The 26,558-nt window shown below is 42.3% G+C and overlaps 1 protein-coding gene across 1 annotated transcript in view; it reads left to right on the top strand.

Moving 5' to 3' along the window:
• Window positions 1-26,558, top strand: part of FRMPD1 (FERM and PDZ domain containing 1) — a 47,072-nt gene that overhangs the window by 6,150 nt on the left and 14,364 nt on the right. Inside the window, exons 2-7 of the mRNA XM_060013379.1 lie at window positions 9,178-9,335; window positions 10,184-10,286; window positions 13,740-13,785; window positions 17,339-17,446; window positions 21,286-21,381; window positions 25,944-26,069. Coding sequence (XP_059869362.1) covers window positions 9,178-9,335; window positions 10,184-10,286; window positions 13,740-13,785; window positions 17,339-17,446; window positions 21,286-21,381; window positions 25,944-26,069 — 637 coding nt within the window. The remainder of the gene's footprint in view (window positions 1-9,177; window positions 9,336-10,183; window positions 10,287-13,739; window positions 13,786-17,338; window positions 17,447-21,285; window positions 21,382-25,943; window positions 26,070-26,558) is intronic.

Genomic DNA, 26,558 nt, shown 5'->3' with positions numbered 1-26,558 from the left:
CATTTATTATCTATTAAACAAGACTTTTATTATTCTTCATTTTCCATTTTTTTTACTCTTACCTACCTATTCTTCCATGTGAACTTTAGAATAATTTTATTGTATTATTAACATAATTTTGCATAAGATTTACTGAATTCTCTTATGCTTAATCAGAAATAGTTTTATAGAGCAAGACTTAAAAATAATAAAGAGCTTGATGGATTTGATGCCTTCTTCTTGGTGCTTGGTTTTACCCTCAGGGTTTAAAAAGATTTCTTTCCTTCAATTCATCTTGAATCTTAATACTAGTGAACACACATGCACATGTTTGCGCACATGTGCACACACCCACATGTACACACAGGCATACATATTCATACATATGCACACACGCACACACACATGCATCATGGCATCATGGTATCAGAGCCCTGGCTATTGGTTTTGCACTCTTTACAAATTTACTTGTTCATTATAACCATAGTCTGTTTACTAATTATAGGGGTGGTATCTTTGACCTTTATAATACTCCTAATGATGTAGAAAGACCATTTCAGGTACCAATTTTTTATTGCTCTTTGACCCATGGGCAAAAGCAGAAAGGCTCGAACAGAACAGGTTAGAAGGCTCCTGTGCTGCATCTGCAGGGTTGCCATTGTCTCCTGAACCTCCTTTTTAAAGTAACAGTGGAATAATTTCTCCTCCTCTCAACTGTAGGCCTTTGCACTATACTCACAATATGTACATTCAGTGGTCCCCTAGAAACTTTCACAGCCACAAGCATAGTCCTATGATTATGACTACATGATAAATTTCTTTCTGGTACAAGCTGCTACTTCTATTTCTTCTTTCTTTGAATAAACTTTGGATTAAAAAGCCAGCTTATACCAGATGTTAGCTTTGAAAATCACTCAAGCTGAACATAATACAGTGTTTAACCATAGATTCAAAGTAGTTTCTTCACATCCTGCTGGAACTCAAAGGTGAATTCTTTGTTGTTACAAGATAGGGGCAGAATATATTTTCCAACCTATTAGAGAGCAGATAAAAAGCCAGAGAATATTTGAAACCTAATCTATCTCTGTTATTTTTTCTTCTCAGCATTATTGATCAGCTCAGTATGAACTTATGACCCATAAAATACAGAATTAGTCTACACGAGGCTATTTTCATGATAAATTTTACATGTTTTTTCTAGTTCTACCTTAGGCTTGATCCAGTTATCTGACAGGAATTCTATTAGTGTCGCCAGGTCTTATGCTGTTCCAAAGTGAAATCGCAGCAATGACCTCAGATTTATGATTTGAAACCATTACAGAGGCATCAGACATAGGTTTTTGGATTGTCGGTGCTTAGTTTGATATTTATAAGGTTCTTCAGAGGAGGAAATTTTGCTACAGAGATCATTTCCTTCAGTTCTCTGTCAAATATTGAACATTCTTTGTGAGGAGAGGCCACGGTTTGGTCCTGTTCTTAAGCAATCCCTTTCCAAACAAAAGCTGAAATGTGGCCTTTGGGGAAAATGTCAAAAAACAGACTTTGGGCCAAAGTTCCTGATGCCATCCAGGGATCAGCCAGCACAGCGGGGCTTCATTTGTCTACCATTGTTGAGGAGCACACCATTCCAAATGGAAAAGTCAGATAAATGAAGCCTACCCACTTGAAAAGCATCAAAATGGATTCTGTTCTAAATATGGTAAGGTCGGTGGTTTTCTTTTGGTCTCCATACATTTATTAAGCCGTGTTCTATGCCTAGCATTGAGTTCAGCACATGGGGCAAGAGAGACACGGTTTTGCCATATGAGCTGTTGTCTAGAAAGGACAAGAGACTTCACACTGGTCATTTCAAAGGTGATGTGTGTTTCAAAAAGGGATGTACAGGTTCGGTGTAGAGGTTCAGCAGAGGGAGAGGAATATTTCTGCCAAAACCAGAAGATCGAGTAGGAGCTGGGCAGATAGTGTATGGTTGGGTGTTTTGGGAAATCTCTAAAGAGTGTTATGTTAGGGGTTGGGGGTATTCTAGGCAGAGGGAAGACCTTGTGTATTTGAGGAACTCCAAGGATACTAGTCTGGCTGGAACAAAAATATCGAGAGAACAAATGGCTTCATTGTAGAGGCTTCAGTGGTGGGCAGGCGCTGTATTAAGCCATATTAAGGATTTTGGATTAGGCCATTTAGTCAGGGCAGATATACGAGCCGGTTTGCATTTATAATATCAGTCTGGTTGCTGGATGGAGAATCATTCAGGTGAGATAAGAATGAAAAGTGGGGAGACCAGCTAGGAGACTGTTACAGCAATCTTCTTCAGGACAGGTAACAGGGTCCTGAAATAGAATGGTGGTCATGGAGATATAGAGATAAGTGGACATCTTGGAGATCTTTTGTAGTACTGACGGATATTATGGGGTATTAGGGGTGAGAGGAGGGTAAAGTCAAAGATGACTCCCAGGAGTCTGGCTTGAGCAACTGAGCCTCGTCCTGATACCATTTACTGAGCTCTGGGACATGGAAAAGATGGGTCTTGATTAGGACGATTGTCATAGGGCTGAGCTATATTTCAAATTAAACAAACAAAGGACAAACACTGAACTCTGTCACATTCAAATTGTCTGCTATTTATTAGTGGTTAAATATACATTTCCACCTTTGCTAATCATATTAGAGGTACTATTTTGCATCATGCTCTCTCTATATAGTATTTTGCTCATGTATTCACCTAATAAGCACAGATGCTTTCTGTGGGCAAAGTTCTTCACTCAGTACGGTGAGAAATACAGAGGTGGGTAAAAAGTGGTTCCTGCATCCTGAGAATTTACAGTCTATTCGGGGTGATGATATATGGGATCAGTTATCACTGAAGTTGAGGTGCTCTAGGCCAGAAGAGCTCAGAGCTGAGAGAACTTGTGTCTAGCTGGGAAATCAGAGAAGGCATTTTGGAAGAGGCAGCGTTTGAGCTGGGCTTTAATTGGCCTCACATTTTCCTGTGAGGTAGCTGCATGAACTGAGGCCCAGATGCAAAACTGGTGCAGCAGGTAAGATTAGGCTGGAGTGATGGCCTGGGAAGGAGAGTGGGTAGGGAATGTTGGCCAGGGCCTGAGACTTAAAGACAAAGGAACATGAGAGTAAGGTTGAGGAGTTTAACTTTTATCCTGTGGGTGATGGGGAGCTGTGGGGACAGAATAATTTGATCTCTCCCTTAGGAAGGGGGTTTGAACCACAGTTTAGAAGATGCTCTGGAAGGGTGTTTTCTAAGCTGTGTTTCCACGTATGTCTAAGATTCACAGGCTTGTGGTACTTCATTGATGTAGAGTCTTGGGGCAATTCCTTGCTGTGCTTGATTTATCTGTTCTCTGTTGGGTGGTTTGAAGTTTTTCCACTATTCTAAATAAAGCTATGGTAAATATTTTTGAATATTCAAGAGCTAGGGTCTTTTGAGTTCATACTCTGTTCTAGGACTTTATGGCACAGGGAACACAGAGATGAATAAAAGTCACCCTTATCTTCTAGGAATTCATAGTCTAGTGCAAATAATATTTTATTTGGGGGGAGGGCAGTTATTACTTTGAGGAATGTCAGTCAAAATGGTAACAGAAGATCAAAGAAAATGATCAAATTTTAAATTCATATTATAATTTCCCTGATTATTTTCCAGAGAGATTGAATAGCCAATTTATACAGTCAACCTTAAATACCAGGGTCCACACATGTTGGGCTTTATTATTTTTATTCATATTTGGTGCTTTAGTAGACATGTAATAGTTCTCTGTAGTCCTTTCAGTTGTGCTTCTTCAATGACTAAGGTTGTACATTTTCTGTTATTTACCAGCTTTTATTTCTTCATGTGCAAGTTGTCAATTCACTTGCTTTGAGCACGTGAAATCTGGGTATTTACTGCATGTATTTATGCCCATTCTGCATATATTTTTATTGTAAGCTTTTTCCCTCTAGGATTTTATTTTTTTAATTGACTTACTTATTTTCAACAGTTCTATTTAGATATAATTTACATGCCATGCAGTTCACCCACTTAAAATGTACAAGTCACTGGTTTTTAGTGTATTCACAAGGATGTACAGCCATCACCACAATGAATTTTGAAGATTTTCATCACCCCAAAAAGAAACTCCATACGTATTAGTAGTCACTCTCCATTTCCTTTCAAAACCCTCCTTCCCCAGCCCTAGGCAATCACTAATCTACTTTCTGTCTCTATAGATTTACCTATTCTGGACATATCACATGAATGGAATCATACAATTTGTAGTCTTTTGTGGCTGACTTCCTTCACTTAGCATAATGTGTTCAAGGTTTATCCATGTTATAGTATATATCAGTATTTCATTCCTTTTTATTGCTGAATAATAGTCTAGTACGGAATATTGTCTTTGTCATTTCATTAGTTGATGTACACTTGGGTTGTTTCCACTTTGGAGCTATTATGAATAATGTTGCTGTGACCATTTGCGTGCAAGTTTTGTGTGGACATAATGCTTTCAGTTTTCTTGGGTATATACCTAGGAGTGGAATTGCTGGGTCATATGGTACTCAATGTTTAGTCTTTTGAGGAACTACAAGACTGTATGAGGGTTTCATTTTCTCCACCTTAGCCAACACTTGACCTATCTTTTTGATTATAGCCATCCTAGTGGATATAAAGTGTTATGTCACTGTGGTTTTGATTTATGTTACCATAATGGCTAATGATCTCTTCTTGTGCTCATTGGCTGTTTGTATGTTTTCTTTGGAGAAATGTCTATTCAAATTATTTGCCCAATTTTTATTTGGGTTATTTGTCTTTTTTGTTTAAGTGTATTATAAGAATTCTTTATGTATTCTAGATGCAAGGTCCTTATTAGATATATGATTTGCAAATATTTTCTCCCATTTTGTGGGTTGTCTTTTCACTTTCTCAGTGGTGTCCTTTTTTTAAAAAATAAAATTATTTATTTATTTATTTTTGGTTGCGTTGGGTCTTTGTTGCTGCATGTGGGCTTTCTCTAGTTGTGGCGAGGGAGGGCTACTCTTCATTGCGGTGGCTTCTTTTGTGGAGCATGGGCTCTAGGCGTGCGGGCTTCAGTAGTTGTGGTATGCGGACTCAGTAGTTGTGGCTCATGGGCTCTAGAGCACAGGGTCAGTAGTTGTGGTATGCGGGCTCAGTAGTTGTGGCTCATGGGCTCTAGAGCACAGGGTCAGTAGTTGTGGCGCATGGGCTTAGTTGCTCCACGGCATGTGGGATCTTCCCAGACCAAGGCTCGAACCTGAGCCCCCTGCATTGGCAGGTGGATTCTAAACCACTGCACCACCAGGGAAGTCCAGAGTGGTGTCCTTTGAAGCAGAAGAGTTTTTAATTTTGAAGAAGTTCAGTTTATCTATGTTTTCATTTGTTACTTGTGCATGTCTAATATGACACCAAGGTCACAAAGATTTATTCCTATATTTTCTCCTAAGAGTTGTATAGTTTTAGCTCTTGTATTTAGGTCTGTGATTCATTTTGAGTTAGTTTTTGTGTACAAGATGAAGTTATAAACTTTTATCATTTAATATTTCTCCTTGTGTCCTATTCTGTTATCTAATCTTTTATTTATTTGTATTTATGTATTAGCTATTGAAGTTCACATTCAAACCATCCATCTTATATCTTATGCCTGTCTCTAATTTTCTAATCCTTAAAAATGTGTCTCCTCTCCAGAAGCTGGCATAAACTGTCCATATTTATTTCTAGTCTTTATAATTCTCTCTTTTGACCTTTTTGAAATGTAATACTTCGTATGGTGTTTAGTACTGCAGTGTGGTGATTATGTCACCATGTTGAGTTATTTCTGGCTAGCCACCTAATATTTTAAAAGATTTTCTAAAGTTTCTATTCCGTTTCATTGGTGAAGACCACGCCATGCAGTTTTGATCATCGCCTCTGTCTGATAGGAGCAGATTAAGATTGTGATCTATAGAAGAGAGGAAGGTGGGTGTATGCACACCCAAGTGTACCCACATGTGAGTGTGTGCTTGCACATCTTGTTTACCCTCATTCTTGCAGCAGTATTTAGTGTTCAAGAGCCCCGGCTCCCAGGTCAAATAATCTAGGTTGAAGCACAACTCTTTTTTTTTTTTTTTTTTTGCGGTACGCGGGCCTCTCACTGTTGTGGCCTCTCGCGTTGCGGAGCACAGGCTCCGGACGCGCAGGCTCAGCGGCCATGTCTCACAGTCCCAGCCTCTCCGTGGCATGTGGGATCTTCGCGGACCGGGGCACGAACCCGTGTCCCCTGCATCGGCAGGCGGACTCTCAACCACTGCGCCACCAGGGAAGCCCCGAAGCACAACTCTTTTAAGGCTTCTAGGCTTCAAGTTTTCTCATATTTTGGAGACCCACTCTACATTAAAAGGTACCCACATCTCACAATAAATATTTTATATAACTATATAAGATTTGACAAATTGACATAAAGTACCTTTTAAGGTATTTGCTCTAACATCTGTTAATACAATTTTGAAGTTAGAAATTTTCTTTTTGTATATGAGAGTCTCGTATATTTTTCATACATTGTCATAGGCTCTAGATCTGTGCTGTCCAATATGGTTGCCATTATCCAGAGATGGCTATTAAGCCCTTAAAACGTGGCTAGTATGAGTGAGAGATTAAATACTTAATTTTATTTGATTTTAATTAATTTAAATGTAAAGACTGATCATTCAGTTATCGGAAAACTCTTAAGTATGTTCGGAAGAACTTGGGCCTGAAAATTTACTTTTTAACTGTAAATTTTATGAAATCTGAGAATTTCTGCTGAAAATATAGCATCCAAGTTGACATGCTTTGTAAGTATAAAATACGTGCTGAATTTTGAAGACATAATATGAAAAAAAGGGTGCAGAATAGCTCATCAATAATTTTTTTATTGATTACATGTTGAAATGATAGTATTTTGGATATATTGGGTTAAATAAAAATATATTAAAAATCACTTGTTTCTTTTTCATTTCTTCCCCATTTTCAGGTGGCTATTAGAAAAGTTCCATTTACAAATGTGGTTTGCATTATACAGCTGTGCTGCAGTGCCTTTGAAGAAAGTAGCCCCAGTTTGAAACTCCCTCCCCAGCTATGTGACTTTAAGCAGGTTAAAGTTTCTCAAAGCAAGATTCAGTCTTCTTATCTATAAAATAGGGATAATAATCATACCTACGTCACAAGTGTGTTGTAAGGGTCAAATGAGCCATGAAAACAAGTTAGATCACTCCTTGGTACATAGTTAGTGTTCAATAAATGTTACAAATGATTATCGTTGTTGTTGTTACTGCTACTATTACTGTCATCAATTTATCAAGTTTTTTTTTTTTAATTTGGAAGGATTTTTAACCAGTATTCCATCAAATTTATATTTTCGTTCAGTACTTACTTTTCATTTTTCAATATGTAATCTTCCCAACCAGGAATCCAGCCTCAGTTTTACTTGTGTCTTCCTTTATTGCATCAACTTATTAAGAATGCCTAGCGCCTAATACACATTCAGCTACTCTGTTTTTAATGAATTGTTGGATGCTTTTTGTGGCTGTGTTTTATGTGTTTATCCTGCAACTCCACTAAACCTATTTTTTAAGCACTAGCAATTCTCTTTGTGAATTCATTTTCTAGGTGTAGATCATCAACTGTTTAGGGAAAAAAAGGTACGCTATTATTCCTCTTATCATTTTTCCTTCTCTGATAAGTATTCCAGGCATTTCTCCTGCCACATTAAATAGGAGTAGTGTCTAGGGTGTCCTTCCTGTTGCTTTTTCAAAGGACTGCAGATGTTGATTTTTGCCTTTCAGTGCACTATATTATTTATTTTACTTAGAAAGGTCCTTTCAGAGCTTTAAAGTTTTCTTTTTTAAAAAAAAATCGGGAATACCTATGGGTTTTATTCAGTATAAATTATCAGAGTTTTCTGTTTCTTTCCTCTTGTTAAGTCTGTCTTCTAACACTTCTCAGTATTACCCATATGCTCACCTAGGAGAAATCCTCTCCTCGCTCCTAAGAGAGTTCCTTGATGGATAATGTGCGTAATAAGGCTTGGACTTGTCACCTGCATTTTGGTTCCACGAAGCAGTTTTTTAATATTTCCTGGTCCTTGTTGAAACTTGAGATTATTATAAATGACAGAGAGGTGATTTTCAGATAACCGAGGTCCTATTGCATTGGGCAGAGTTCCTGACAGTGTTTGGTAAATAGATGAGAATAAATGATGAACCTTAGCTGCAGAGCCTCGAGGGAGCTGTTACTCCTCCACATTTCTGTTGTTTTTTTATAATGACAATAAATACCTTATCCCATCACTATTTGACTTTCCTCAGAAAGAACCACTGACTCTTAGAAGGAAAAAAATCACTTGCCACAGACAAATGAAAAATAGCTCATAAATTCGCTTTGTGGTATTGAAAGATAGAAAATATAACTTTCAACTTACCTGCTTTTAGATATATAGAGAACATACATGTTTTTAACAATTAATACAGAGGGAGTCTGCAATATCTGGGATTTTATACTGGAATCCTCACAGTTACAAAGTTGAAGGGGAAGCAACGTTCATTATAAAGCAAAAAAGAAAAAAAATCACCAAAGAAACAACTCACCTATAAAAATTAGTCATCATTAGACATCTAAACTGAGCAATTCCTTGTTCCTATTCACAGTCCATGTTTTTCCTCTTCTGTACCTCTGCTGAAGCAGTGCCCCCTGCCTGGAATGCCTGTCCGTCCATCCATCCACCCACCCATCCATCCATCCACCCACCCATCATCCATCCATGCGTCCATCCATGAATCCATCCACCTACCCATCCATGCATCTATGCATCCATCCACTCAGCAGCAGTTACTGAATATCTTGTGTGTGCCAGGATTTGGGCTGTGTAGATATCTCTCAGATGCCACCTCTTCTAGGTAGCAAATGCTTCCCTGATTCCTTCTCCTCTAGCCCACAAAGTTAAAACTGCTCTACCTCTTCTCTGAGTACCCACAGCACTTCATGACCTCTCTTTTAGAGCACGGTGCTATGTCCCGCTGTCTTATCTACTGGCATTTGTGTCGTCTCTCTCTCAAGAGGAAAGTTGGTATCCACTTAGCTCTGCATCTTCCTCCTCCAGAATGCCTAGGGCTGACCTGGTTTGTGGCGACCAACTAGACTCCCCTCTCTGTCTTTTTTACACACTCCTTCTCTTCCAGGGCTAAAGATGCTGCAGCTGATGGACCCCCTGAGATCCCAACCCAGACCATCATCCCTGTGAAACACACAGTAAAAATAGACAAAGATGATCTCCTCCAGGACTATGGATTTCACATTTCTGAGACCCTTCCCCTCACAGTGGTGGCCGTCACAGCAGGTAGGGGATGACTGGGAAACAAGAAAGGATTTTGGCTTCTTGGGGAGAAATATCCCTCGTTCTCTTCCCATCTCTCTGTGCTATAACATAATGTAGAAAACGCTACCCCAGAAAGCTAGACAGGGCACATCTAATTTCGACCTAATTCTGTCTAGGGCTTTGCACCTTCCTGTGGTGCTGGGAGGGAGGAGCTCCAAGTGTACTTGCTGATCTGCACCCCAGGTCCACTGGCCTCAGGCAGGGATTTGCCCACCCGTGGCCCCCTGGCCAGTCTCAGGGGCAGTGACAGTATTGGGACCAGCCGTCCTCTCTGAACCCTACATGCTCTGAGCTGGGGAGAGTTTCTGGGCAGACAGTAATAGAAATTATTGATTTGTTTTCACTTGAGTCTGTAAAATATAGGCTGTATCAGGGTGAAGATGAGCAGGCTGGGAATGTGTAGTGTTTTTTGTCATACTTCAGCTATGTGTTGATGTGAGATCTGGGACTAGTTAAAATCTAATAATTTGAATTTACACACACACACACACACACACACACACCCCAGAGTTCTTTAGCAATGAATGTAGTAGATTGGCTGGCCAGCTCTGTTGATTCAGGGAGTTTCTGCTAGTCTTCTTTCCCTGGACAGTCTCCTAACATCCCTTGAAGGTGATGAATGGTAGGTACGTTATCCATGCTTTGTAAACAGGAAAACTGAAATCCATGTGAGCCCAAGTCTGGCCAGGGGTGTGGGTGAGCCAGTGCCCTGGGGACTGGATCAGGCTGCCATTCAGGTGAGCTGCTGTGACACGTGGGGTCTGGGCTCTCCTGGCATGAACATCAGTTACTTCTTTTCTCTTCAACAGGAAGCTCTGCTTATGGCAAGCTTTTCCCTGGTGATCAGATCCTCCAGATGAACAACGAGCCTGCTGAAGACCTTTCCTGTGAACGAGCGGTCGATATTCTGAGGTACTAAATTGTCTTCCATCATCCACAGAATTATTATATATATTATTATATATATTGCACAGATTATTATAGAGCAAGGGTGGGAGACAGAAAGGGCATAACTGATATCCCTGGGATTTAAGTAAAGTGCAGGCTCCTTTAAAGCAGCAATAACAGCCTTGTTTTAGAATTCCATCTCGGTTACTATCTGCCCTCTTTCACCTGCCTACAGAAGTGATGGGGAGGCACAGGGTGCTCTATTTATCAACCCCCTGCAATGCCCAAAACACTGTGCTAGGCGCTGCGGGGAATGTAATTATGAATAATACATAGGCCCTACCCCTTTAGGATGTATAGGGTTGTTGTAACATATGCCCAAAATTAGACTAAATTGACACTAAGTCTGCTTATTGTTCTTTAACCCTTTTAACATCTCTTCCTAAATGTTCTTGGTGCAGCCTGTAGGCATACGTAGTTCCATCGGTATGGCACCTACCAGCTTCTACCTGGTGTCCTGGTGATTTTTGTAAATGTCTCAATTTCTGCTTTGACCATGATCTCCTTAAGACCAGGCACACAGTGGGTGCTCAGTGGAATGAGTGAATGTGGTTGGCACTGACAGTTGGCGACCCTGGTTTTAAGACAGAGGAAGTGAGTGACAGGAGTGAGGAGGCCTGACAGATGTTCTATAGGCACGTGCAGTCCTTTGTCTTTTCAAACTTTCACCCAACACTGTTTTAATGACTTTAATATAAATAAAGGGAAACGAGAAATAGAGTTAGAGGAAAGCCAGCTTGAAGATACTTCAAGTTTGTACTTTAGTCTGTGCCTTTTTGTGAGTGGTGGTTTTCATTTCTGAGGGCCTATCATGTGCAGCACACACTGAATAACCGGCAACAATAACAAAGTCAGAGAAAGAGAAAATGAAAATGCAGGATGCAGTCTCCACCCTCAGGAAGTCCACAGTCTCGCTGTGGAGAAACATAAGATTTACAGAGAATCCATCATAGTGTAGAAAATAGAATCCTCTCAGCCACGCCCAATATTGCTTCAAGATTGCTAGGGAATAAGGTGAGTGGATGGGGCAGCCAGGAAAGGATTTGATTATTTCTTTGTGTGTGTGTGTGTGTGTGTGTGTGTGTGTGTGTGTGTGTTTTTGCAGTACGCGGGCCTCTTACTGTTGTGGCCTCTCCCGTTGCGGAGCACAGCCTCAGGACACGCAGGCTCAGCGGCCATGGCTCACGGGTCCAGCCGCTCCGCGGCATGTGGGATCTTCCCGGACCAGGGCACGAACCCGTGTCCCCTGCATCGGCAGGCGGATTCTCAACCACTGCGTCACCAGGGAAGCCCTGATTATTTCATTTTAAAAAATGAAATATGGTTATGGAAATCATGAAGTTTGCTTTCCCAGTTACTGGGTGGTTTTCTCAAAGAATTTCTCCATTCCAGCAAATGAATTTTAGATTTTCACTGCTACTAATATCTCTGCCAGGCTAGATCAAACTCTGACTAATAAACAAAAGTGTTCACAATTTAAAACAGTAGACCAAAATTTCAATGTTTAGGTAACATTGAACCCTGATCTGTTCAATGGGCAAGGAACCCTGGGGGCAAAGGGGCTCCACTCCCCAGACACTTACAGGATGGTAGTACAGAGACAGCTCGTATATACCCCGCTAAGATTGAGGGCAGACAGTGTCTCAAGAGAAGCAGGGGAAAGGGGCTGTAAACACTGGAGATTCCTCCGACTTGTGGGGAAGTTGTGGTTTGACAAAACAGAGAAGAGTACAGAAGTATTTCGGCTGGCCAAGTTCTACCTTTAATGCTGGGTAGAATTTGGGCTACAAAGGTGGAGGTGAAGGATGATCCATGCAGAGTGACAAGGAGGAGTGACTGGCTGGGGAGTAGGGATACTGAGCGGTTCAGTTTGTCTAAGGCACTGGATACCTAGAGAAAAGTTCTGGTAAGTGAGGCCCGGATGATGGAGGGTCTTGGTGCTGATACAGCGAGTTCAGGGGTTATTCTCCTTCTGGAAGACTGAGCCACTGAAGACTTGTGAGCAGGGATGTGACCTGATGTATGCTTGCATCTGCACTCTCAGCTACATGCCTTGTGTGGGAATCCCGGAACTGCTTACTTTTTTAGCTTAATTCCCAGTGTCATTGCCATTTATAAAAGTAAAAACCCAAGCAAACAAAAACCCAACAAAATCTCTCTGATTCCTCCGATTATCTGTGAGGCCAAACTGTCCTTTTGAGAGTACTTGGACGTTGGTTTGTTGTGAATTCTCTTGAAAAAGACCTGTTCTTATATAAAATGGAAAAGAGGCAATCCCCAGGCACTTAGAAACCTCAGGTTGAGTTTATCTGTTAGAGGAAGTAACACACTGGCAGCAGCTGGCCTAAATGTTCATATTGCAAGAAATCAAATGAAATTATTTTGCAAACTGCTTCTCTAGCAATGGCAGAGATAAAGGAAAATATGAATTGATTTTTCAGCTCTGTCCTCTAATGCAAAGTGGAAGTTTGGCACTTATCTGGTTGATTTGATCACTTTTGGAACCTAAGAGATTATAACAAAACAAAAATGTCTAGTATTTGATTAAATGATTGGACCCGCCAAACTTGTGTGCCCAAACACCATAAACTTGTTGGCTTTTATCTGATCAGTGTTATCCACATTCATTTATTCTATTTCATGAATGTTTAGCCAGTTTTCTGAAATAGCAACCTAAGTTATCTGTGTTAGTGCTCTGTTTTCTCTTAAAAATTTTTTCTGGATGTAAACCTAGCTAGTGGTCATAGCAACCGGATGAGTTTTCCATCATATAGACTAAATGAAGGATAAGTGGGGACTTCCCTGGTGGTGCAGTGGTTAAGAATCTGCCTGCCAATGCAGGGGACGCGGGTTTGATCCCCGGTGAAGGAAGATCCCACATGCCGCGGAGCAACTAAGCCCCTGTGCCAAAGCCACTGAGCCCGCATGCCACAACCACTGAGCCCATGTGCCACAACTACTGAAGCCTGCGCGCCTAGAGCCTGTGCTCTGCAACAAGAAAAGCCACTGCAATGAGAAGCCCACACACCGCAACGAAGAGTAGCCCCCGCTCACTGCAACTAGAGAAAGCCCACACACAGCAACAAAGACCCAATGCAGCCAAAAATAAAATAAAATTTAAAAAAAGAAAGAAAGATAAGTGACTTAATTTAGTGGCTGTAGGTATGGACTAGATGGTAGAGGGAAGTATCTGAAGATTTTCTTAAGGTAGCAGTGGTATCTGGGACAGCTGAAGTTCCTTCACAGATCACTGCTTTCTCAGTGTCCTCAATTTTGCTGAGCCAAAGAAGCTGAGGCAAGAGAGGCTGCTTTGTAATCCTACCAGTCTTTTTGACCCTAACACACATACACACACGCACACACACACGTGTATCACCCAGAATGATGACTTTTTTTACCTTTATTCTTTTTTTTCAGGGAAGCTGAAGATTCTCTTTCAATCACAGTTGTTCGCTGCACATCGGTATATCTCTTTTTATGTCTTGTGTGTTAGTTTCACCCTTCTTGGCCCCAAGACCCTGTACCCCCAGCAGAATATCCCCCGTAGAATAAACAGCCTGTGTGCCAGTATTGTGGAGGACACAGATGTGGGTCCAGGCTTCAAGAACTCATGGTCCAGCTAAGGAGACAGACCTGTGATTATGCAGAGTGGGATGACAAGGGTACCAAACTAGGAGTTTCAAGACAGGTCTGAGTGATATCACTGTGGAGCAGTCATTTAGTTTCAGTTTTGATTTTTGTAAAACAGAGATGAGGACAGTAACTGCCTTGTCTATCTAATGGGTTGTTCTGAGGACCCAACAAGGTGTTGAATGTGAACGTGTTTTATCGGCCTCAAGGCAAGGTGTGGCACAGATGATGCACAGAAAGGCACCAGCCATCCTAAACCACTGTAAGCCTAGTAGTCCTTTATATGTGATACAGGGGAAAGTATATAATCAGATTGTAAGAGAAAACTACCAAGGAGGAAAAGTTGACAGAAAATTCTCATTTTGAAACTTTAGTACATACCTCTTAGCCTTGGCCACAAATAGACAAGAAAATAAATAGGGGCATAGAGAATTTTAATAATGCATTTAATAATCTAATCCAAGTGACCACATACCAGACCACCAAAAAAACTAAATTCCCCAAAGAAACAACTGTATAAGTCTCTTTTCCAGAATATAATAAAACACAAATTGATAGCTATCAAAAACTTAATTAAGGGGCTTCCCTGGTGGCGCAGTGGTTGAGAGTCCGCCTGCCGATGCAGGAGACATGGGTTTGTGCCCTGGTCCGGAAAGATCCCAACATGCCGCGGAGCGGCTGGGCCCGTGAGCCATGGCCGCTGAGCCTGCGCGTCCGGAGCCTGTGCTCCGCAACGGCAGAGGCCACAACAGTGAGAGGCCCGTGTACCACAAAAAAAAAAAAAAAAAAAAACTTAATTAAAACCACCCAGTCATTTGGAATAAAAATGCAATCTCCTAAGTAAAGACAGAATCAAATGGAAAAGCAAAAATTACCATTATAGACTAAATAGAAAATAATTAAAATTTAGAACTCTACTTCTTAGAACTTATATACAGTTGAAGCTATACTCAGAGTAACATTCATAACCTTAAAAGTGATTTTATTATTTAACAAGAAAACAGGTTAAGTAAATATTCAGTGCAAGAAGTAGGAAGAAAAGACTAATAAAACAAGCATAAAGCAGATTAAAGAAAATGATAAAAATTTAAATCTAAATGATGCTTTGGAAAACAGAAAAAATTGGAAAGTTGATAAATCCAAGGGCTAGTTCTTTACAGGGAAAAATAAAAAAAAATAGGAGAACTTTAGGGAAAAGAAATATGTGGGCCTTACATGAAGGAAACTAGAATAATACTGAAGGAAGTAAAATTTTTCTTTAATATAAAAGGAGTTACATATTATGTTCCTTGATGGGAAGACTACTAATATGTCGGATTTTCTCATGTTAATGTATATGCTTAAGGAAAATTCAGACTCCCTGTGGGACTTTTATTTGGATTTTGACAAAGTATATCAAGGTGAGACTTATCAAGAAAATCTTTTTTAAAAGGAATAATGATGGCCTTGAAATACTAGATTTTAAAACTAATAAAGCTGCAGTAATTAAAACAGTGTGATTTTGATGAAATGTTGGATATATCAATCTAATCAAATAGAAAGTCCAAGAATAGATACCAGTATAAGAATTAAGTATATGATAAATATGGCATCCCAAATCAGTGGGAGAAAAGATGATTATTCAAGAAATTGTACTGGGACATATCTCGCACCATTTGATGTTAAAGACTTAAATATAAAAAACAAACCGTAAAAATGTCAACAATATGGATGGGTGTCTATTCGGTCGTAAGTTGCAGAAAGAATTCCTAAGCATTTAGGGAGTGGGAGAAGGTACAGTGGAACAAACAGCTATTTCATTATGTGGAAAAAATTAAATTTCTGTGGTCCAAAAACTCCGTAACACTAAAAAGCAAAGAAATTGTTGCCTCCTCTCCTTATTTGAAGTGTTATTTTTTGTTTGTTTGTTTCTTAGAAGTAGAACAGGAAAAAAACCCCACCTAAATAGGACTAGGATGTTTGCCATAAATATGAAAGACCAAGTGTTTTATGCACAGATAAATGGAGATTCTTCTATTCTAAATAGAAGAATTTACCTGTGAAATAGTGTGAAACCAATGCATAAAAAAACAGTATACTGAAAGCTAATCGCTATAAATGATCATGCAGGTGTTGAGAGATTCTTTGCATTTAGCTGATTATCATCTCAGTGGAGAACATCTTAATCTTAATTAGGTAGTTCTTTTCCTACTCTATTTCCAAGAGTGATAGCAAAAGATAGCACTTGTTAAGTAAGGAGAGAGGGAAGCAGCATATAGCTGCCTCCTTTTAAAAAATAAAAAGTATAGGGAGAGGAAAATTAACATGTTCCAGTACCATTCCTAAGATTCCTATGAGGTTGCCAAGAAAAGAGGAGTATGAATACTGTACTTTGGAAATCCTGCAGGGAAAGCTGATATTAGCTCAGGTGATGGCCCCTGTGCCCCTGAGAAACGCCCTGAATATTGTCTAGCCCGCTCGGGCCTCTCACCAGAAGTTATATGATCATAAGACAAATGATCATACATATTTTACTTCAGCAAGAATGCTCATCTTTCTCCAAGTGGATTCTTAGAGTCCTCAAATGATTTGAAATTGATTAGGAATTATAAAATCCTAAGTTGGAATACTAATTACTGCTTCTCTAGGACACAGAATTTTATGATTAAAATATGTTTTGGTTTAATTGTATAGATCTGTATTTCTATTAATTATAATACATTATTTATTATAATATTAATACTAATTTAATTTGTGCCAAAAGAGAATCCTGCAAGGTAGATGTATTGGTTATCCCCCTTTTTCAGATGAGGACACCATAGCCTCACAGGCACATGGTCTCACATGCAGAAATCAGTAGAGCTGGGCTTTTTTCAGGTAGTTAGACCCCAGAACCCATGCTCATTAGAATTATGCTGTTTCTGCCTCCTGGTCCAGTTCCCATACTGTGCAGAAGAGAAGACTGAAGGCCAAAGAAAGGAGTGTGTACACACACACACACACACACGTGTGCACACACACACACACACACACACATACACACAACTGGTTTTCTTCCATAACAATTTGTGTTTGAGGTAGTTCTCAGAACTGTTGAGTAGCTGAAGTTGGGTTGGAATTCAGGTTTCTTTGCTCACAGGCCAGTTCTCTTTGTCTTCATCATACCACAGCCTTTGGCCACTGTATTGAATCTTGAGCTGTCCTCAGACACATAAGAACATTGGGTTGAGATCCCTAAATTTTATGAAAAGAGATCTCTAATGGGATGTCGTCCTTCTCTGTGGGTTTTAATTGAATTCTCAACAGCTGTCAAGCTTTTGCTTTTGTTTTTAAGAAACGAGAAGATGTACATGGCTTTTATGAAAGTCCCACATTTTTCTAAAGTGTGTCGTGTTAATGTTTTGCAGGGAGTCCCCAAGTCCTCCTTCCTAACGGAGGAGAAGCGAGCCAGGCTGAAGACCAACCCCGTGAAGGTGCACTTTGCAGAGGAAGTGCTCGTCAGCGGACACAGCCAGGTGCGTCACTGGTCAGGAGGTTGAAATGACTCTTCATGAAGTGGGTGAGCTGCCTCCTGGCATGTATCTCCTGAGGACTCTGGAATCTGCAGCATGGAGGGGATGCAGAGGGAGTGCAGAGGGCTTGCTTGAGGCTCTGTGCCCCCTTAGTGAGGCACCTGCAAATGGTGGACAGGGAGAGACGCACTGGGTGTGGCTCTGTCATTCTGTGACTCCATTTTTCTGCCCTTGAAATTTCAACAGATTCCAATTGTTCATTTCTCATTCTAAATCTTCAAACTTAGTATTCCCTCTGAAGGTGATATATTGATAGTAGTGATGGGGGCTGGGGGAGGGGGGTGGCTTTGGTTTTTTTAAACAGCCCATCATCTATTGAACCTCTACTGCATGAATTTTGGGTACATAATCCTTAGTCATCACCATACCCTGCATGGGAGGTATTTTAACAAAAGAGGAAGCAGAGGCTTAGAGAGGTTAAGAGAATTAACCTCTGAGATCACATAGCTAGAAATACAGGAGCACAGGTCTGTGTGACTTCAGTTCTTCTGTTTTCCACTGTGATATGCTGTCTAGTCCTTTTTGATATGGGAATACCCAGGATTGGTGTGGTTGGAGATGAGGGTTCAGAAGGCAAGTTTGTAAAGGGAAAATGTTGGCTAGAGTTTGATGTTTTCAATGTGGACTGTTAAAGACTCATATATTCATAATTTAAATATTTCCCACCCGATGGTCTGTAACTATTACCATTCTGAATTCAGTGATCAATAATAGATTTTGAAACTTTCAAAAAACTTGTCCTTATCTGGTTTTCTTAGCATAGAGACCAGTGAATGGGGAGTTTCAAGAAACTTGTCCTTATCTGGTTTTCTTAGCATAGAGACCAGTGAATGGGGAGTCACGGCCATTGTAACACCAGATTCAGGCGATCTGGTTCACATCTGGAGAGCCCTTATTTTCTTCTTGTCCTGCTGCTTAACAGACTCCACCTTCAGTTAGACCTCAGAGTAAAAGGTGGATTTGTTCAGGAAGGTCTAGTGGGAGGCCTAATGTATTAATCAGAAAAGACCTGAGATCCTGTCAGTCTGAAATATTTGAGTCTCTGTGTGTCCATGTTTGTGAAAATGGATCAAACCTCAGCAAATTGAATTTTGATTCAACGTGTGTTTTTAAGAGTAGTACAGGGCTTCCCTGGTGGTGCAGTGGTTGAGAGTCCGCCTGCCGATGCAGGGCACACGGGTTCGTGCCCCGGTCCGGGAGGATCCCACATGCCGCGGAGCGGCTGGGCCCGTGAGCCATGGCCGCTGAGCCTGTGTGTCCGGAGCCTGTGCTCCGCAACGGGAGAGACCACAACAGTGAGAGGCCCGCGTAGCGCAAAAAAAAAAAAAAAAAAAAAAAAAAAAAAAAAAAAAAAAAAAAAAAAGAGTAGTACATAGTAGGGCTTCCCTGGTGGCGCAGTGGTTGAGAGTCCGGCTGCTGATGCAGGGGACACGGGTTCGTGCCCCGGTCCGGGAGGATCCCACATGCTGCGGAGCGGCTGGGCCCGTGAGCCATGGCCGCTTAGCCTGCGCGTCCGGAGCCTGTGCTCCGCAGCGGGAGAGGTCACAACAGTGAGAGGCCCGCGTACCACAAAAAAAAAAAAAAAAGAGTAGTACATAGTAAAGAGAAGTAGAAGCTAGAACCAACTAACAGAACAGGTAGAGAATAAGGGTTCTGCAGATGTGAACCAGATCCCCTGGGGAGACTTGCAGCTCAGGGTACCGAGTCTCTGTATCAGCCACGTGAGGCAGAGACAGCCAAACCAGCGAGAGTTCATCATTGTGACCTGCATTTTCATCCTCTCAAGTATTTAAAAGATGATAAAATCAGTTGCTAAACTTTCTCCCTTGAAACATACTAAGACCCTAGAAGAATCTGAAATAGGAAACCAACATTTGGGGGTTTGGGGGTTTTTTATTATTGAGGTATAGTTGATATACAATATAAGTTTCAAGTTTCAACATTGTGATTCACAATCTTTAAAGGTTATATACTCCATTTATAGTTATTATAAAATTTTGGCTATATTCCCTGTGCTGATCAATATATCTTTGTAGCTTATTCATTTTATACATAGTTGTTGGTACCTCTTAATTCCCTACCCCTACCTTGCCCCTCCACCCCCTCCCTAGTGGTAGCCTCTAGTTTATTCTCTAGATCTGTGAGTCTGTTTCTTTTTTGTTATATTCACTAGTTTGTTTTATTTTTTAGATTCCACATATAAGTGATATCATACAGTATTATCTTTCTCTGTCTGACTTAAGGAAACCAACACTTCAAATATGCTTAACTTTGCTAACCGTTAAAGAAATGCAAAGGAAAATATTAAGAACTGCTACTTCGTACTTAGTAAATGAGCACAAATAAAGAAAAATGTAAGCCCTGATGCCAAGAAAGTAGCTACACTCATGTACTAATCGGTGGCTTTGTAAATTGATTTAATCTCTGGGAGTAGAAGAAAACAAAACTTAATGAATGCCATAAAAGTGGGCCAAGGACCACATTCTCATTAATTTAAGTCTATAACATAATTTAAATGCAAAAATCCATGTAGTTAAAGATATCTGTTTTACTGATAGGTAAATTGCAAAAAATTTGAAAAAATGTTAAATGTCTAGGGCAGAGGAATGGTTAAAGAAATTCTGATATTTCAACTCAACAGACTCTTTATAAGTCCATTAAAATTATAAACATTAAACCCACATGAAGAAGTGTATATGTGTTGAGTAAAAATGCACATAGAATCGTGCATGTTCTATTAGTGTGGCTCTCTAAAAGCTATTTACAGGTATAGATAAAAATTGGAAGAAGCCTTAGAGAAAAGCCTTAGTTATGTGATGATGTTATGGATGTATTTTTTGGTAAATCACAAATAATAAAGTATCAAGGAAAGCATGTCATACTTGGGAATTCCAAAGATTAAGATTTCTAAATACCCTAAACCAGAGTAGTGAGATGACAACATGCGCGATGTGAAATCCCTCATCCCTGACTGAGTGTGAAATGGCACTGGGATATGACCATATTCCTTTTTCTTCCATAAAAGTACTGTGGTTTAAAAAAAAAGTTATGTAGAGTGATGAATGTGAGTCTTGCTTAAACGATACAAATGGCCTTATATTTAGAAGATACAAACTTCTCATCTGAAAAAGGCTGTCAGGTTTTTGAAAAAAGATGGTAAGCTTCTAATCCAGGTGGGCTTTTTACCCAAACTCTTTGCAGAGATTAGAATTGGGGGCAGTTGTTCTCATAAATCCGGAGTGATGGTTGGGATGAGTAGAGACGGAGAGCAGCCCTCTGCCCTTTGGTGTTGCTTTACTGTAGGGAATGAAATAGTAAAATGTTGAGGGGGCTCTGAGGGAGCAACCTACCCCCCATTTCACCCAACCCCACAAGGCACAGTGCAAGAATCTCAGAAAGGCCCATCTGAGACGATGTGCATGCTTGTCACCTGACTTGCCAAATTGCATCCCATAAGGGCGGCAACCAGCAGTGAAGTGTCAGCTGATGGCCGCGTGACATCGTACAGGCTCACACAGTGCTGTCAGTATGCTCGTGGCAGGGCTCACTCTTCACCGTCTTCCAGTTCTAGTGGCTATCCCTGGAACAAAGCATGCCGGTATCTGTGTGGCATAGACCTCATCCATTGGACAAATCTCCAAATGTCAAGAATCAATCTACAACGTGGTGAGGAGGTTGGGGAAAATCCTGCTCTCTTCACCAGGCAGGGCCAGGGAAGCTGAGGATCTGTCACACCCAGGGACAGGAAGGGACAGTTTCAACACTACTCTTGTGTTTTCCAGGGTAATTCTCTGCTGTGTATGCCCAACGTGCTCAAGGTGTACTTGGAGAATGGACAGACCAAAGCTTTCAAGTTTGAGGCACACACGACTGTGAAGGTATTCAGAATAAACTTGAATCTCTTTCCCAGTGAGAATTTGCTGGCTCCCAGGACCCCGGGGGCATCTTGCCAGGCAGCTACCTTGGTGATCTCACAACCACCATGGTCTGACCACCTGCAGTAAGCCAAGCACTGTGTTATCTCATTTAGTTGCACAAACACCCAGCAAGCTGGTATTTTAATCACCGTCTTGCAGGGGAGGAAATCAGGGCTCAGAGAGATGAAGTACCCAATACAACTCATAAGCTTTCACCCTTAGCCACTGGGATTCCCTGCCTCTTGTATGGGACTCCACCTGCTACCCAAAAGACTAGAGTCGCTAAAATCCCAGGCAAGGTGTGCGGGCAGGTCCAGGCCCCTGTGAATTCTATTCTGGATGGAAGTCAGTTTGACTTTCATTTAACAAGTTCCCCCAGAGGAGATACTCTGAGGCAGGTGGTACAGAATGAGGTAGAAAGTGGTCTCTGTCTCCCAGGAGCCTGCAGTCTAGTTGAGGGAAGATGGACATTCTTGGAACTCGCAGTAGTCCAGGGCAGGACGAAGTAAGGGCTGTAGGGAGAGGGACAAGGAAGTGCCCAGCATGCAAGGGAAAGAGCACCATCTTTCTATCTGACCATGTTCTGTCCTGTCAGGACGTCAGAGAAGGCTTTGCAAGGAAGCTGGACCTGAGCCGAGCTTTGAAGGGTTTCTAAGACTTCAACAAGCACAGGTGGGGACAGGGTTTTTGAGGGGTTAGAGGATGCACATCAATCTGAAGAAGTCCCATGAACTAAGGCAGAGAGCCAGTAAGACAAGCATTGCCCAGGAAGCAGTAAACCATCCCACAGGACTGGAACACAGGCCATTTTCTCATGGGAGGAGTGGGAGACGGCACAGGCTGGCTGGGGACGGCCTCGAATGTCAGGCAACGGAGTTTGGATTTTATCCATAGACAATAAGGGATGGCACTATAGTTTCTGAACAAGGAAGCAAATAGTGTTAGAGGGAGGCACCAGGGAAGAAGCAAAAAAGGAGTTGTTCAAACATTAAAAATCGTGTAAGAGTCAACACTGAGCCCAGCTCTTCTGATACCGGGGGAAGAGCAGGTTCAGGTGGGCAAGTGCAGCTATAGGTACTGGACAGTAGCCAAGATACACACACACGCACACGCACACGCACTTGAGTGCACACATGCATACTCAATGCACGCTCACACACCAGTGTTCCCTGGCACCTCCCTTTGGCAGTTCCTAGGGCTGCCCCAAATGCTCTATCCCGTTCTTATCTTGGTGTGACTGAGGAGAAGCTGGAGAAAGCCTGTCTGACCCTGGGAAGCTCAAACCCAATGGAGGAAGGGAGGGGGGAATGGATTTGTTCAGTGTTCACTACATGTCTGGCACTTCCCTGGGTACTTCCTCGTGCACTGTCTCACTCAATGCCCCCAGTAACCTTGTAAAGTGACAATTATTAACCTACTTTTCAGATGAGAACACTGGCCCAAGAGATCCCAAACTTGTCAAGGTCAGCTAGCTCCTAGCTGGCTTCCAACTTGGTCTGTTGTCTCTGAACCCTGCACTGGAGGTGGCCACGCTGCCATTCTGCATGAAAGTTGTGCAAATGCGTTAGACAAGGTGTCTACTTCTGTCATCTTTGAGCAAAGTGCATTGGAATGGAGGGGATGCTTTATTTAAAGTGAGTCCCCCTTTGGTGGCCAAAAAGACTTTGAGATGACTTACACACACCACAGGGGAATTAAAGCCAAGATGACAGATGGAGTTGGCGAAATGGGCAAGGAGTTAGCTGGTATAATACTGGTTAATTTTACTTCCCTGTAGTAGCCAAATTTTTGAAAAGCAAGTCTTTTAGCTCTTTATGACAGAGAAAGAGGGGGGTATGTAAACAAATCCCCAAATGGGTAAAAAAGGGAAAAACCATTGTCAGTTCATCAGTGACTTCTCTTCCCCACTGCCTTCTCAAGAGAAGCAAATTTCTTACATTAGAAAACCTCTTTCTCTAAATCAAGGAAAATAACATGTCATTTGACCCAGTGAACATTTAGTGACTCTTGTGTGTGTGCCGGCAAAGCTGTTGATGATACAGAAATAATTTATGCCAGGTCACTCCCTTAGGGAGCCTAGAGTCTTGGGGTGGGGCTGGGGTGAGGAGATGAGACCTGGGGTTATTTCACAAGGAGACTGTTGTGGGTACAGTGTGCTCAGAACCAGGAAATCGGGATATGAAAATGGTGTGGTGTGGGCTCTAGGAAGAGAGAGCTTCCAGCTGGGTGGCAAGGAAAGGCCCCCAGGATGTGATGGCCTATGAGGCCGACTTGGAAAGATGGACAGGAATGGGTCAGGAGTGGTAGGTGAAGACAGCTTCCCGGGCATGTGGAATGACACCAACAAAGATCCAGTGATGGGCTTCCCTGGTGGCTCAGTGGTTGAGAGTCTGCCTGCCGATGCAGGGGACGCGGGTTCGTGCCCCGGTCCGGGAAGTTCCCACATGCCGCGGAGCGGCTGGGCCCGTGAGCCATGGCCGCTGAGCCTGCGTGTCCGGAGCCTGTGCTCTGCAACGGGAGAGGCCACAACAGTGAGAAGCCCACGTACCGCAAAAAAAACCCAAACAAACAAACAAACAAAAGATCCAATGATGGGAAAGTTTGGCAAGTATATGGGGCTTGCGAGCAGGGTACATTGGAAGAAGCAGCGGAAGATAAAGTGGGAGAAGTGGGCTGGCACCTGATACTTGAGAGCCTTGAATATTAAGCTAAGGAGTCTGGATTTGGGCTAGTGGGCCATGGGGACCACTGAATATTCTTGAGCCAGGGAGAGCATGAGGAGTACAAGGCTTAGACAAGTTTCTCTAGATCAGGGGTCAGCAAACTTGTTCTGTAAAGAGGCAGATAATATTCTAGGTTTTGCAGGCCATGGGGCTTCTGTCATGGTTACTCAACTCTGCCATTGTAGAGAATGGGCATGGCTGTGTTCCCATATAACTTTAATTACAAAAACAAGCCGTGGACCAGATTTGGCCCACTGGTGATGGTTTGTCAACCCCTGCTCTAGATGCGAGGTGGCGGTCAGATGGGTGGCGGGGTGGGGTCCTTAGGGCACCACTCAACAAAGCCAGGAGAAACGTGTGAACTCAAGCCAAATGGAGAATGGAGAGAGGGGACAGAATCCAGTGAGGGGCTGTCCATCATGGCCAGCTCACAGTAGGCATTGAATTAATGTTGAGTTACAGAAGCAGATAGACCTTTCAGGACTTCGTCACTGGTCAGTTATGGAGGGCGATGGAGCAAGTGGGAAGAGGATTCAGAATCGGGAGCTGTGAGGAACAGGTAGCACCTGATGGTGTGGCACTTACTAAATCTGAGATTCTGGCAGGGCGTCTATGATGAGTCTGTGATGATTATTTATTCACTGAGTGAAAGTTTATTGAGCATCACTGAGTGCCAAGCTTTGGGGATATAATGGAGCACGAGACAAGCAAGGTTCACATTCTGGGGAAGGTTAGCATCTAGCGGTGTAAATGACAATAAGCAAGAAAACAAATAGCAGCAGCTAGCATGTATTGAACACTTGCCATCTGCCAGGTGCGATTCTAAATGCCATATACGGGGAAATTAATTTACCGCACACAACCCCTGAGAGAGGTGTGAATATTATGACCATCTTAGAGATGAAAACACTGAGGCATAGAGGGAGTAAGCACTTCATCCAGGGACACACAGCTAGTGAGTGGAAGTCTAGGTCTAGAGCCCATTCACTTAACTTTACTGTACTGTCTTATCTATTACTAGAGAACAGAGCTGTCGTTGAAGAAAATCATATCCAGTAGTGAGGAAGGAAATCAACAGGACCTGGGACAGAGAATAACAGGGGCAATCTCATTTAGATACAGCGACCAGAGAAGTTTTCTCTGAAGAGAAAGAAACAGGCCTTGTGAAGAGTGTGGGAGGAGTGTGCCTGGCAGAGGGAACAGCGTTGTGAATGCCCTGAGGCAGCAAAGACCTTGTGATGACAAGCGGCCACTGTAGTGAACGAGGAAAATGTGGCATGGCAACTCTGGTGGCACAGTATTAATTATCATGTCATCCCATCAGCCCCTCTAAATAGGCATCCTTATCCTCCATTTCATAGGAGGAAACAGGTTCAGGAGCATCAGGTTGATTTCCCATAGTTACATAGAGAGTAGGTGGTGTGATTCTGTCTGGTAAGCAGTTGATGATGCAGACTCCAGAGAGAGGATGAATCTGGAGACCTTGAAGAGAGGCATAAGGCCCCAAAGGATAGCTTCAGCCTTTCGAGTAAAGCAAGAGAGGGTGGCCGTTTGGGTGGTGCTGGAGCCTTGAGGGAAGGGGAGCGGTGGGTGTAGGACCTTGAGGGGCAATGAGAAGTCCCACATGCGGCCCGTCAAGATTTGGCTGCCTGCGTTGGCAGTGGACCCGGTCAGTGTAGGCCTTTCTCTCCCCAGCTGCACCAAGGAGCAGAGGGAAAGTGAAGGGAGTCCTCCCTGCTCTGTGCCTGAACGTGAGGGCTGGCCTGTTCCTCGGTGACCCTTATGCCTCTGTGCCTGCAGGACATCATCCTCACGGTGAAGGAGAAGCTGTCGATCCGAAGTATGGAGTACTTTGCGCTGGCCCTGGAGGAGCAGTACAACATCTCACGGCTGCACCTGCTGCACGAGGAGGAGCTCATCCAGCAGGTACCACCTGCTTCTGCTCCTGGTGAGGAGATCTGGGCTGGGCAAGCTGCACGCCTCAGCCAGAACCTTTGGGTATAGGGCTGAGTGCATCTGCAGGTTTGATGCGCTTCCTTGTGCCCAGAAGGCACAGAGCTCACTCAGCCTGGTTTTTGTATGAGGTAGGCAGGCCCCTATTTTGCAGACAAGGAGACAGAGGCTTAGAGAAGTAAGTTGACTTACTCAAGGTAACACAGCCAATAGAGCTCTATCTTTTGCTTCCAATTCTGATGACCTTCCTCTGAACCTGCTGCCTTTGAGATGTCAGGGAAGCATCTGTTGCTGTGTCTAAGCCCTTTTTGTGAGACTTGCCCTCTGAGCTCGTCCTCGACGGCAGGACAGGGCTAACACAGTCAGTCCACCTGTACCACTCAATCTTTCAGCCACTCAGTGATTTGTCATACTAGCTTTTTAAAGCCAAACACAGGTCAGTTCCATAATTTTTAAGAAGAG

The sequence above is a fragment of the Delphinus delphis genome, chromosome 6 (genome assembly GCF_949987515.2).
Source record: "Delphinus delphis chromosome 6, mDelDel1.2, whole genome shotgun sequence".
Classification (NCBI taxonomy): Eukaryota; Metazoa; Chordata; class Mammalia; order Artiodactyla; family Delphinidae; genus Delphinus; species Delphinus delphis.
This window is presented reverse-complemented; position numbering and strand designations above follow the sequence as displayed.